The 13,560-nt window shown below is 44.8% G+C and overlaps 1 protein-coding gene across 1 annotated transcript in view; it reads right to left on the reverse strand.

Annotated features, from left to right (window-relative positions):
• Positions 1-13,560, reverse strand: part of NAGA (alpha-N-acetylgalactosaminidase) — a 509,595-nt gene that overhangs the window by 34,866 nt on the left and 461,169 nt on the right. The window contains exon 7 of the mRNA XM_086958456.1: positions 3,557-3,700. Within this exon, the coding sequence (XP_086814582.1) occupies positions 3,557-3,700 (144 nt within the window). The remainder of the gene's footprint in view (positions 1-3,556; positions 3,701-13,560) is intronic.

Here is a 13,560-nt window from a genome sequence, read left to right on the forward strand (position 1 = left end):
ATTAATAAGATTATAGCTTACTTTTAAAAACAAACCTAGAAAGTCAATGAAAAAAACTAAGATTAAAGTGACTTTATATTTAGGTATAGTAATAAGATCTAACTTTAGTTGAAAAAAGGACCCCACTAGAAATTCACTGAAAAAAACAGGTTAAAGTGATATTACAATTAGGTATGGTAATAAGATTTTAGCATAAGGCACACAAATTATGGAAGGAATTCAGAACAAATCAAACACACTGTAAAGCACCAGATAACGTAATCATCAACATAATTTTCTAAGCCATGCATGGAAAGGTGGGGTTAGAAAAGCACACAATACTAAAGAAGTTCCCTCAGGACCTATATACTTTTCATTATAAACATAGTTTACATACATTTACTTTATTCATGCACAACAATAAGTAGAACTAGTGAACTTCATTTTCATTTCAGTATTTTATTTCATCATTCTTTTGTATATCATTTGTACTTCTTATAAATTCATAATTTTTTATTTATTTATTTTCATTTCTTAAAAATATTTTCATCTTTTTTTTGGTATATATTGTTTTGTGAAAAATACATATTACAACATACACAGAATTGAAGGAAAAAACAAACCCTGGATCATACAAGAAGTACAAATGATATACAAAAGAATGATGAAATAAAATTCTGAAATGAAAATTAAGTTTACTAGTTCTACTTGTTATTGTTGTGCATGAATAAAGTACATTTATGTAAACTATGTTTATAATGAAAAGTATATAGGTCTTGAGGGAACTTCTTTACTATTGTGTGCTTTTCTCTCCCCTCTCTTCCCTGACCTTAAAGTAACATTAGAGGGGTCCCCTCTTATAGGTACCTGGAAAGGTGGGGTTACAACGCAAGGGCTTTACTAGTGTGTTTCGCCTGCTTAAGATTCAGAAGGCCTAATGGTTTCACTTCTTGATCAGAGGGCCTTCTAAGGTCAGAAGACCTAGTGTTATCACATCCTTGCCACATGGCCTTCAGGACTAAGAACCATGTGTGACATCATACCCTGGTCTCATGGCCTTCCACAGCCAGGGCTAATGGGTGACAACACATCCTGGTATCTGGTTACATGGGTCTTCCAAGGTCAGGGTTCATGGGTGGTGTTACATCCTAATCACAAGTCCTTCTGATGTCAGGGTTCATGGGTGATATCACTTCCTGGTCACAAATGCTCAGATGTGATGTTCTTTTCAGGGTATGTGATCCGGACGTGAAGTTCCTCCTGGAGGACCAGCCCAGAACCCTGAGAGTCCTGTCTCTAGGGCATTGCACCAATTCCTTTTTTGGGTTGATCGAAGGTATTCTGGCTTTCTACTGACACCATTCAATTACTCTGTTCAATGCATTAACCTTCCTTCACTTTTAATACTCCAACTTTGCTCACATTCATTTGCATGATCCTCTCATGCGAACTGTTTGCACACTAACCTTAGACCTATGCTGCCATCCCATTGCTGCAGCCCTATAGTCACCTCACTTAATGCACTACATTGTCAGAATCTCTTTATTCACTGCCTTTCGCATGCCTACATTAGTCTCTAACTTTCTCTTATCTCCTTTCATGCGATTCCCTTAGTGTACTGTCATTTGCTTGCCTTTTTTTGCTTCCTTCCTTTTGCTGCCATTTACATGCCCTGCTTCATGTGCTACCGTTGGCTCGCACTAGCACACAGACCTTTGCACGCTTTACTTACATAATACATATTTGTTCATCACCCACAGCTAACCATCCTTTGTTTGCCTATATTAGTAAAAAGCCATTTGCTCACATACTGCAAAGTTCTGCTCACCTTGCTTTAGTACCCCCACACATGCCAATCGTCATTGTGACCCAACAACCATAGACTACCACCCAGTAGACAAATCAAGCATAGCCCGAGAAAGAGCCTCTCAAAACCAGGTATAGACCTTAGAGTTTGGTAATTATTCTGGACACCGCTTCCCATTTACTTAAATGATATATCGACACCTGGATTTTCTGACATTGTAAAAATTGTTGCTATCTAACAAAATGATACAAATAATCCTATACATATCATCATCAAGACACAATTGATTTTTCTACTTACATCGTCACTCTGTGGACAAACAAGAAGTTGGTTGTACTATTGTAAAGTTAACATTTTAAATTGTGCAGATGCATTAACAGCAACTATATAGCACATATGCTCTAAACCATGGAACCGCTTCACCACATTGTCCCAGCCACGGTATCCGGGGGTCCTTAAGGCTACACTCTGAAACTGTACAAATCCTGAGCTAGGACTGATGTCATGCTGAGGTCTTCCGGGCGACACGTAGAGTCTTCTTAGTTCGAAGAAAAGGCCTCATATCCTCAGAGGCAGTGCCAAGTTCCAAATTGGAACAGGACGTCAAGCAATGCTCTGGAATATAATTCAGCAAAAAGGAAAAAATAGAGACATTTCCCCTAAATCACCTCTAAAGTGGTCTATATATATTTTATATGGACGTAGTAAATATAAGGTTAGGGTTAAAGAATTCTGCCTCCCCGGAAGAGTCAGCGTAGCCTGAAAATGTTGGGAGAGGTGCTGTGCGGCAGCTGAGGAGAGAGACAGCCACCGTGGCAGGGCCTGCATGTGGTCATAACACAAGGAGAAACTCCTTACAGCTGGAGTTTTGGCTCACCAGAAGCTCAGTTCCCCTTCAGCCAGCCCTATGCCCAGCCTCAGAAAGAGGGTCTGGACCATCCGCAAGTCACTTCCTCCTATTCCAGTGCATCCCATGTCCATTTTCTACCGTCTAATAAACCCCACTGCTAAACTGTCGCACCCAGATGATGACATGCTATTTAGACAAGTCAAATGTGCTTGAAACTGGGAATTGCCCACCTCATCTGGGAGAAATTGCACAAAAGAATCTCACAGCGGGTGGGAAAATAGCAAAGGCACTAATCTGATATACAGTTAGAGTACTGCTCGTCCACATGTAAGTGGCTAATGGCATCACACCATTTTGAGGGTCCCAATCTCAATGCTCTTTCCTTTTTAATTGTAAAGAGAATTTTATTGGTTTTCAACACGTATACTATGGTTGGCAAACCATACCATCAACCCTGCTAGTCTGCTGTCAATGCTCTTTACTTGCCTTTGTTGGTACAAAGCTGTTGGCTCACCTACTTTCAACTAGTGTCCTAAGCACTCTACCATTATTAGCTTGCTCTGTGAACCCCCTTTTAATCACCTATCTTTTCTTTCTTTAGTAAATCACTATTTGCGTACCTTCTTTAGCACACAGACTTGTGCTCAACTCCTTTTGTACCCAGTTTATGACTTTTCACTTTGTTACCTTTTTTTAAACAACCCTTTGCTTGCACGTTTTAGCACCATGCCTTTTGCTTCCCCTCTTTGGATAGTACCCTTAGGGTGTCACTGTACATAGTGTACCACACATATGCTTGGTATCTTTTAGCCCATACCTTTGGCTTCCAACATTCATGTGCCCCTCTTTGTGAGACCACTTTCACACTTTCCTTTGCACCCACTAGCATACAGCCCCAAGCCACTCCTTTTGCATCTGACCTGGTACAGCTTGGACTTCCGGATGTTTAGTCTGGCCAGAGTGCAGTTGTACAGGAAAGGTCGTCCCACTCGGCGGTTGAAGAAGACAATAGCATAGGAGTCCCACTCAAGAGGTCGCACAAACACTTCAATCTTTGTATTCTCCTAGGGAAGGAGAGAGGCAGTCTGAGCTGGCAGGATGGGAGTCAAGCAGAAAATGAGTACAGATTGTCCTTGAATGGGCTACAAAAACCCTCCAATACAACACTAGTCTCTATGGCATCACTCTACTGGAAGGGGAGAGCTGTTCCAGCAATTGCCTTTATGGTGCTCTTCAACTGGAAAGTCTACACCCACCAACCAAGTTTTTAGCCACTCCTCACTAACCTCCATACCACTCTTCAGGACTGCGCCAATTCCTGGACCCCAACCCTACCCATTGTTATCCCCTTCCTTCATTAACTATCAGTCCTCGATCCTCCTTCACAATTGCCAAGGGCCTACAAGGTCTGATCCTACCTTCAGCCACTGCTGGCCCTAGTTTTCCACACCAGCCAATCACTGATCCCTAAGCCCTACCTCTTGGTTCAGCACACGCCGGCCCTTAATCCCCAGCCCCCTCCTTTACCATAAGAGTGTAGTGGCTTACAATAACAGGCCTGTGTCTTACCTTCAGCACCCACCTGTCTTTCATCTCCAGCCACTGATTCTACCTTCAGCACCCACCAACTCTAATCACCACCCCAACCTTCCACATTCAGCAACCACTGACCTCTTGGTCCCCAGCCCTAGACTCTACCTTCAGCCTGCAATGGACTTTGATCCCTACAGCCCGCCTCTACTTTCAGCACCTGCTAGCCTCTGAACCCAAAACTCCGCCTCTACCAAAAGCGCTTTAGTCTTTGATCCACATGGCCTGCCTGCACCTTCAGGACACACCAGTTCCCAGAGCCCTCGTCCCACATCTACTTTCAGCACCTGCCACTTCTGATCCCCATCCTCACCTCTACCTTCAACACCCACCAACACTAATAGAAAGCACCAGTTTCTACCTTCAGCACCGACCATCCTCCAATCACCAGCCCCAACTTATACCTGCAAAAAGTGTGGGCCTCAGTTCCCTATCCCCATACCCTATCTTTAGCACCCACTGGCCACAGATTTCCAGCCCCTGCGTCTGTTTTCAGAACATAGCCTCTGATCTCCAGTACTTCCACCACTATCTTGAGCACCTGCCAGTCTTTGATCCACAGCCCCAACTGTACCTTAGATATGTTGGCACGTCTCTAATTTCAACACCACCAGTTAGTGATCCCCAAATGCAAATTTTACCTTCTGCATCTGCCAGCCTCAGAACCCCAGACCTGGCTGTACAATATTAGAATGGAGCCATAATATACCCCCACATCAGTAAATGCTAAATAAATTGATCTCATTTTGGGTATTCCAAAACATGAAACTATCAACAGTGTTTTGTAGTCAACATCAGGACAGCGTCCAATGACAACCGAGAAGTGATTACTACTTGTCGAAATTCTTGTGTGGAGTTTTGTGGTTCTAAACAGGCCACTGTAGACGGATGCTGTGTCTCACATTTCTCCAATGTAGATGGTGAGAATGTAGTAAGTATATTTTTGTCCAGAGTACTTGAAAAATCATCAGAAAGTCACACAGCAGTCCCTGTCTTTTACGTATATTCAATGACACTGCCCAGATGAAGACCCCAAAATCATTCACCAAGAATGAAAAAAGAAGTTTATTATCTTTGGTAACTATCTTTCTGGGGCATACTCTAACCACAGAATCCTCACTTTGTTAATCTCCCCAGGAAGCAGACTTGATCCAGAAACTCTTTAAATAACTTCAGTGCATTGGAGTATGGCGCCATTGGCCTCCATTGAAATACCATCCCACTACTGAACCTAGTGACAATGAACTGCATGCAGGCGCCATCCCGCACGCTGACGTCAGTTTAATCACTGTTCTTTTCCACTCTCTGTGTGGCTGACAAACTGAACTGGCAGTATGCAAAAAATAATGTTGTACCTTATTACTCCGAAAGGTTTCTTCCACAGACCAGAAAGGCAGAAATCTGAAGTGAGATGGGGCATCCACAAGAAGTTACTTACCTGTAATCTGTCGTTCTCCAGTATTGGTGTCTTTCATAGATTCACATGCCTGAATCATTCCCCGTCGTCGGAGTGGGAGTCCCACGGTACATAAAAAAGCAATAATATGCCACAAATATGTAGTAAATACCAATATAAACAAACCAGGAAGTAAAGTAGCCAATGCTACAGTAGAAAAAACTTCCACATCTATGACTATCCCAGTCATTTTGTTTGTCCAAACTACAGTCAATCAGGCGCTAGCACCCACCAGAATGTACTCCCCAGAGACTCAGGCTCTCAGATTTTCTCGCGAGGAGTGTAGGTAAACCAAAATAGCCTAAAAACCTCTGAGGGGAAGGTGAGCGGGTTGCATGTGAATCTATGAAAGACACCAATACTGGAGAACCACAGATTACAGGTAAGTAACTATTGTTCTTCTCCAGTATTACGGGTGTCTTTCATAGATTCACATGCCTGAATCAGAGTAAATAGCAGTACAACATTCCTTTGCTCTTAGACGCTATCTTGTATTATCATGCATATGACAATGGTACAATAATATATAAACATAACATAGGCGTCTAAGAAAGCATAGAGGAGGAGGGCAAAACAGAGGCTCGCCTTATTTAACCCCTTCGATGCTCATGACGAGCTCAGCTCGTCATGAGGCACAGTGGAGCTGTGCTGATGACGAGCTGAGCTCGTCATGAACAAGGGGCTTTCCAACAATTCAGCACCGGAGGAAAATTGCTCTAGCAGCCAAGGTGTTAAAAAGATTGCGCAACACTGTTCTTCCCACCGAAGTATCTGCATCGCTGCTGCTCTCCAGGCAGTAGTGCTTGCTGAAAGTATGTGTGCTGGACCAAGTTGCCGCTCTGCATATGTGGTGCAGAGGCACTTCAGCAAAGAGGGCCGTTGATGACGAGACTGCTCTTGTAGAATGCGCTCTAGGCAAGGATTGTAGTGGTTTTCCTGCTTGCTGATGACACAAACCAATTGCTGAAGACACCCAACGAGCTATAGTCTGTTTAGTTACTGCGTGTCCTTGTCGCATTTTGCCATATGCTACAAAAAGCTGATCTGTCTTACGCAATGTAGCCGTTCTCTGAAGGTAAAATTTGAGGCATCTCTTGATATCCAGAGAATGTAAAGATCTTTCTGCTGTCGTTTGTGGATTAGGAAAGAATGTCTTTAAACACACCAGTTCATTAAAGTGAAAGTCAGATGGGACTTTTGGTATGTATCTTGGATTTGTGCGAAGTACAACTGAATTAGAAGTAAACTGCATATAAGGGGCTTTGATGGTGAAAGCTTGAATGTCACTGACTCTTCTCGCTGACGTTAAAGCCAACAGAAGTGCCACTTTCCAAGAAAGGAATTTCAGATCCACCTTATGAATGGGCTCAAAAGGATGACGCATGAGCTGAGAAAGTACCACATTCAAGTACTGTCATATGGATACTTCGTTACATATATTGCGTTAAGTTAGCATGAGTGTATTACATGCCTAACAGCCATTTTTCCTTCGGCTTCAGTTTTGCACACGACACCTACTTGTTGTTGTCGCTTTCACCCTAGAAGCGGTGATGTGATTTATTTGAGAATAATATGTTATTACTATGCTATCAGTTTTGCTTGGTACACTTGGTACAACTGTCTGCACACTGAGAGCTGCACACTCTAAGAATAACCTAACACAAGGTTGCTGGGAGGCCTGATCCTCGCACCACATTAGACATAACACTAATAATGTTGATGCCAACATTGGGCTCTACGCGGGTTTAAGATAGAGTTACAGGGAATGAATCAACACACTTGGTGCTGCTCATGAAGAGAGCTGGTAGCTGTTGATGTGATCTACTCCTACTGACATTTAGAGGTATGGGTCCGCCCTGCTAAAACCCGAATGAGACCTTCTTAGATATAATATAATATGCTAAATAGGGTGCGCAAAATATAGGTGATACAGGTTTCTATAGATTTTGCATTGTAACATGCTATCACCTTTTGCTTACTATGGATTAGTGACTATGCTGATAACTCAGATTTTTATAATATGCATTTTGGTATTATACAAGATACTGCGTTTGAGAACCTTGCATTGAATAATAAATATTTCAAACTTGCACGTGTGTTCTTTGACTCTCAGTTTTGGTTTGAAATGATTATATAACGAAAGAGTGTTCATGTGTTCCACGATTCCTGAGGTATTCTAAAGATCATGTTCTGGTTTGTCTAAGACATTGATCATTTCATAATGATCCATGAGACACTGTAGCTAGCTAGGTAAGGGGATTTCTGATACTGAGATGAGTTTTGGATCATCCTAACTCACTGAGGTTCTAGATCTCTATGCACAGTTCTGTGGGAGAACGGAAACCCTGCTACATGGCGCCCGTACGTTGTTGGCCTTATATCATGACACTCGAGTAGTATATCATTCAAACCTTAACACCTTCATTCCCGTTTCCGGAAAACTGTGGTGTCGGAAAAACCTACCTATTTTTAAAATAGGTCTTTTCAAGCTTGAATTCTTCTAAAACGGTTTCTTTGACTTACTACCCAGTTGTGCTACAAAGTGTTCTTTGTCTTTTTCTCTTCCTGTGCTAACATGGCCGTGGACATCCCGCAGCATAGCCGCATTGCGGTTCGTGACCACTTGCGGGCATATAATGTCCCTGTGGATGGCTTAGCTGTGGTTCTAGTGGTGAGTGCGGAACATGCGTACCCGTACGAATTATTTTATTCATGGGTGACATTTCCGGCAGTGGACGCTAATTCTGGTGTGTTCCATTCATACACTGCCTCGGCAGTACCGGTGGCTTATGCTCCGTACAGGGCACTGGAAGTACCTATAGATGTTTGGCAGCACGGAGTTTGGTTTGGTGGAGCCCTACCCCATTCTTTGACCACTCCGAGGTTAGGTCCTTTGTCCATTCCGGGCACAAGTTGGCCCGCTTTGGGTGGATTTACTCCTCATCCTAATCGCGCCACTTGTAATGTGGGTGACCTGCGGCGTCTTCATGAAGTCGCGGTTGAAGTGATTAGGGCGCTTGTTCATTACATTGGTCGTAATGTTCATGGCGCAGCCCCTGCGGGTGCGCAGCTTCGAGCGGAACAGGCTGGTTTGAAAATCAGTCCTGTCATGGTGAATTCCGTGATGGGCAAGAAGCCCCAGGATAAGGATGATTTTCCTTTCTGGCTTGCCGAGAAATTCGACCAGCTGGAGGCTGTGTTTCCTAATACGACTCCTGGTGAAAAACACCGGATTCTTACGCTCAGTTTACCGAAAGATTTAGCCCCTGAACTTGTTGACTGTGAAACATGGGGTAAGACTTTTGCAGCGGTTTATTCGAGGTGCTATGGCACCCCGACTGTGTCCAACCTGTCTGCGGTCCTTAAACGTGTTCAAGATGATCACGGACCAGAGTCGGCGGTTGAATTGGGTATGCGCCTGAGTGGCTCCTTTGATGTGGTTTGCGAACTAATCCTTGCGAATGTCAAGGGAGATGCAGTGAACTTTCAGGTGGCCAATGCTCTGGCGTTAGTTCCCGATGCCGATAAACCCCGTCAGTTAGCAAGGATTATTGTGGCGGCTTATAAAATGGTTGGCCGCACTTCTAAGGGTGTAAAGGCTTTTTCTGAAAAGGAGAAGAAACAGCCCCAGGGACAGTCTTCGGAAACGGGTGGTCAACCCAAGTCCAAAAAACAAAATTGGCCGAAAAAGCAGAATCAGGGTAAGCAGCACCAACAACAACAGCAGACACAGGTTTCTAGTCCTGCGCCTTCGCTGCCTGCGCAGTCGGATCGAGTTTATGATTTGCGCGATCGCGCGACGATTAAATCGCCTGTAAGATTTCAGGCTTCTGACCAACGCTCTCCTCGTTCCTTTCAGGACTCATCGGCTCCGTCAACCGGTGGTGGAGGGGGCGGCAGGGGCAGGGGTGGCCAGCAAGGACGTGGTCAGCCCCGCCCGCGAGGTGAAGGAGAACAGCAGGACGACTCTACGCCCAAGAGATCGCAGTTTGCCAAGAAGAAGGTCGCAGCCTTAACGGCGCATCGATATGCCCCAGATAGTGAGAACGCGGCTTCGGAATCTGACGTGGGCTCTGACCTTGCTGGACAGCGCGGCGGAGATTACCATAGTGAGAGAGGCCCTCCGTCCACTGTTGAAGGTGACAGCGACTGACACTTATGTTGTGATTGAAACGGCTGATACACATGTTGCTCCCCCTGAACGTCTTTTTGAAATTGTCCTGTTGATGGAAGGTGACATGCAGCGAACTGTAAAAGGGGTATTTTGGGAAAATCTTTCGTCTACGTATGACATTTTACTTTCGGAGGCTGACTGGCCCCCACCTTTTGTTCTCGCAGCTCCGCGAGGGGAGGAGGTGATCCTCCCCAGTTTCGCGCACACTGTATCGAGAGTGGAAGCGCTGCATTTTGCAGAAGAGTGGGCTCTGGCGCTTGCGCCGGCTGTGTACCGAAATCAGTGTGGCTGGGATAAATTGTCCCCTAGCCATGAGATTCCTTTACGGTCTCAGCCGCAGCCACAACCTCAGTATCCCATACGGCGTGAAGCTGAAGCTTCTGTCGCGGCTATCCTTGAACAATTGGAATATCAAGGTGTAATTGAAACGTGTGTGTCACCAATGAATAACCCCCTTTTTACTGTGAACAAGCCGGACGGCTCATATCGTCTGGTTTTGGATTATCGGCATTTGAACTCGCATTGCCATAACTGTGCAGTACAGAATACTCACGGCTCTGCCCTAGTGAATAGTCTTGAGCGTAAACGGTTCAAAACCACGCTTGACATTTCCAATGGTTTTTATGCACACAGATTAGATGGTCCAAGTTCCCAATGGACCAGTTTTACGTGCGGCGGTGTACAAAAAATGTTTAATCGACTCCCAATGGGCTATAAGAATAGTCCTGGAGTATTTTCCGCTCGCATAGTCTCTCTTTTGGAGAGCTTCGATCCAGTTGCTTGTTCTTATGTGGATGACATTTATCTCACAGACAACGATCTTTGGGAGCATCTGTGTCGAGTAAACAGCATAATTTGTAACTTTGCAGACATGGGTTACAAGTTTAACTTTGCAAAATTACACATTGCGGAGTACACAGTGTTGTTTCTGGGTTATGAACTTAACCACGAAGGAAAGGGGTTGGCTCCTCACTTCCTGGAGAAGTGCGCGCAGTTGCGCTCTCCGACAACGCTGAAAAAAGTACAGTCTTTACTGGGTTTTTTAAATTTCGGGAGGACTTACATTCCGGAATATGCCCAGCGTATCAAGCCTTTGTATGCTTTGATACAACCATCTTTTTCCAAATAATGCTGGCTGCCTGAGCATTCGGCGATTCTGCAGTCACTGCAGGCGGATTTGCTTGCGTCTGATTACTTACAGACTCGTGATAACCAGACCAACCTAGTGATAAGAATTATCCCTGGGGCGGTGGGTTTCACGTACCTGACTTTTAATGAAGGGGATACAGTACCTATTGCTTATAAGTCACACTTGTACACTTCGGCTGAACTGCGTTTTTCAACTGTGGCGAAAGTTTTAACGGCTGTACAGATGGCAATTCTTAAGGAACGTGCCCTGTCACAAGGAAAACGCATGTTGGTTGTTACCCCGTGTCCTGCCTTGGAGGCAGTCACGAAAGCCAGTGTACCAAATTCTAAAGCTTTGCACCCTCGGTGGATTCAGTGGGCTACATCCTTGACATCCCAGGATGTCACGTTTATTTTTGACGCCGCTTTGCGGTCGCAGGAGTATTTACAGTATGAATTTGTTCATCCTGCTCCTTTAGCGATGCGGCCGTTGGAGGATTTCCATTGTATCATTTACACTGATGGTTCGGCGCAGGTTGCGCATGGCTCTAAACATGCCTACGTTTCCGCATGCGCCATTGTGGTCGGTGCCATGGTGAACGATGAGTTCAAGTCCAGTGTCGTGCACACGCAAACACTAGGGGACTGCACCGCACAATTAGCAGAGCTTCGTGCTCTGATGCTCGCATTGGAGTACGCTGATCCTAGTGTGACAACTTTAATCGTAAGTGATTCTTACTACTGTGTCCAGTCTTACAATGAGAACTTGTTCTTTTGGATTCAGAATGATTTTCGTGATTCCAAAGGTAGCACAATAAAACATAAAATGATCTGGGTCCGAGTGGCGGAACTTAAAGAGAAGCTGCCGCTCGTGTTTGTGATTCATACTCTCGGCCATCAGCGCGTGGGGGTCCACGCTGTTGGAAATTCGCTTGCTGATAAGGCAGCGAAGTCTGCGGTATCAAAATTCTTAGTTGCAGCAGTCACAAGGTCCAAAAGCAAAATAGATGATGACATCTTGGCGGCTGTTGCTGCCACGGAGAAGGGAGGTAAATATCCTGCGGGGTTCCCTTCGAAGTACACATACCACTTAAGTCCCGATAAGGTTCCTTATGTGAAAATTCCTGGAGTTGGCGAACGTCTAGTTCCCAACTCGGATCGCAGGGCTTCTCTGATTACAGCGGCTCATGAAGGTGTGGCGTCTGCGCATGCGGGCGTCTCAGCCACTGTAAATCAGCTACAACAAAGGTTCTGGTGGCGGGGACTGTACAAACAGACGCGCGATTATGTCCTTCTGTGTGACATTTGCCAGCAGATTAAGCCTTCAGCTGCTGCGCGTCCGCCTCAGACACAGTTGTACATCTCTAATAAACCGCTTGGTTGCGTTTATTTGGATCACTGCGGTCCTCTTTCTTCTGATACTGCGTATAAATACATCTTAGTAGCAGTTGACTCATGCACACGCTTTGTGTGGGTCTGGCCACATCGGAGCGCTGATTCACGAACTGTCATCAAGGATTTGCGAGTCTTTGTGGGAATTTTTGCCTGTGGTACTTTCCATTCGGACCAGGGTCCGGCTTTCGCCTCTAAGGCGTACAAGGATGCTATGGTTTCGTTGGGGGTCCAAGTCAAGTTTTCGAGTCCCTACAAGCCTGAGGGCAATAGTGTAGTTGAACGAATGAACCGTGACTTAAAGCAATCTTTGACAGCTCGAGTTATAGGCACTGGCAGAAACTGGCTTGCCCACCTCTATGGCGTGTAGCGTGCGCTTAATAATCTCCCTAGAAGGTCTCTGGGTGGGCGGACCCCATACGAAATGCTCTTTGGTATCAAGATGTACGTCCCTGACCTCGATGGTTTAGACTGCCAGGCCCAGGCCGCGGCCTTTGACGTAGATGAACATTGCAATGTTTTACAGGATCTACAAAAGACCAGAGACAGTCTTGCTAAGGAACACTTGCCCTCCACGTCGGATGATGCTTTGCAGATCCCGGTAGTTGGCTGGCTACCCCAAGTTGGAGAACTGGTTCGTGAGAAGATCGATAACAAGAAAGAGTTTGGTCCCTCATATCGAGCTCAGGTTCGAGTTCTTGGAGTGAAGGGCACAAGAACAGTCATATTACCACCACTTACAGGTCGTAAGGAGAACAGATTTATTTCTATTGACAATGTCAAGGCACACAGGGTGGCCGATTCTTCATAGCATGACACCGGCTGTATCCTGTCCTTCCATGGTGAGGCACTCTGTGCTGGCTATTACATCTGGTGCAGAACAGGAGGTGTCCCTCGAGATGCCTGCTATATCCAGTCCTTTATTAAATACTATTCCTGTTACTAGCATTGATGAGCTGACCTATGCATATCCTGCTGATTTATCAATGCCTGATTTACAAGCTCGTTTGGCTAACCAGTCCAGATTCTCTTTTAACTCTGATTCGGAACTTTCAAAGAAACCATCGACTATTGCAAAATATACCACGTTATTTAAAAAACATTTTTTAATTCCACCTTGGATTTATGTTTGGCTGATACTATTTTCATTTTATCTTTTTATGTCAATTGGTTTTGTGTTTTAT

Source organism: Lissotriton vulgaris, chromosome 1_1 (genome assembly GCF_964263255.1).
Source record: "Lissotriton vulgaris chromosome 1_1, aLisVul1.2, whole genome shotgun sequence".
NCBI classification, from domain to species: Eukaryota; Metazoa; Chordata; class Amphibia; order Caudata; family Salamandridae; genus Lissotriton; species Lissotriton vulgaris.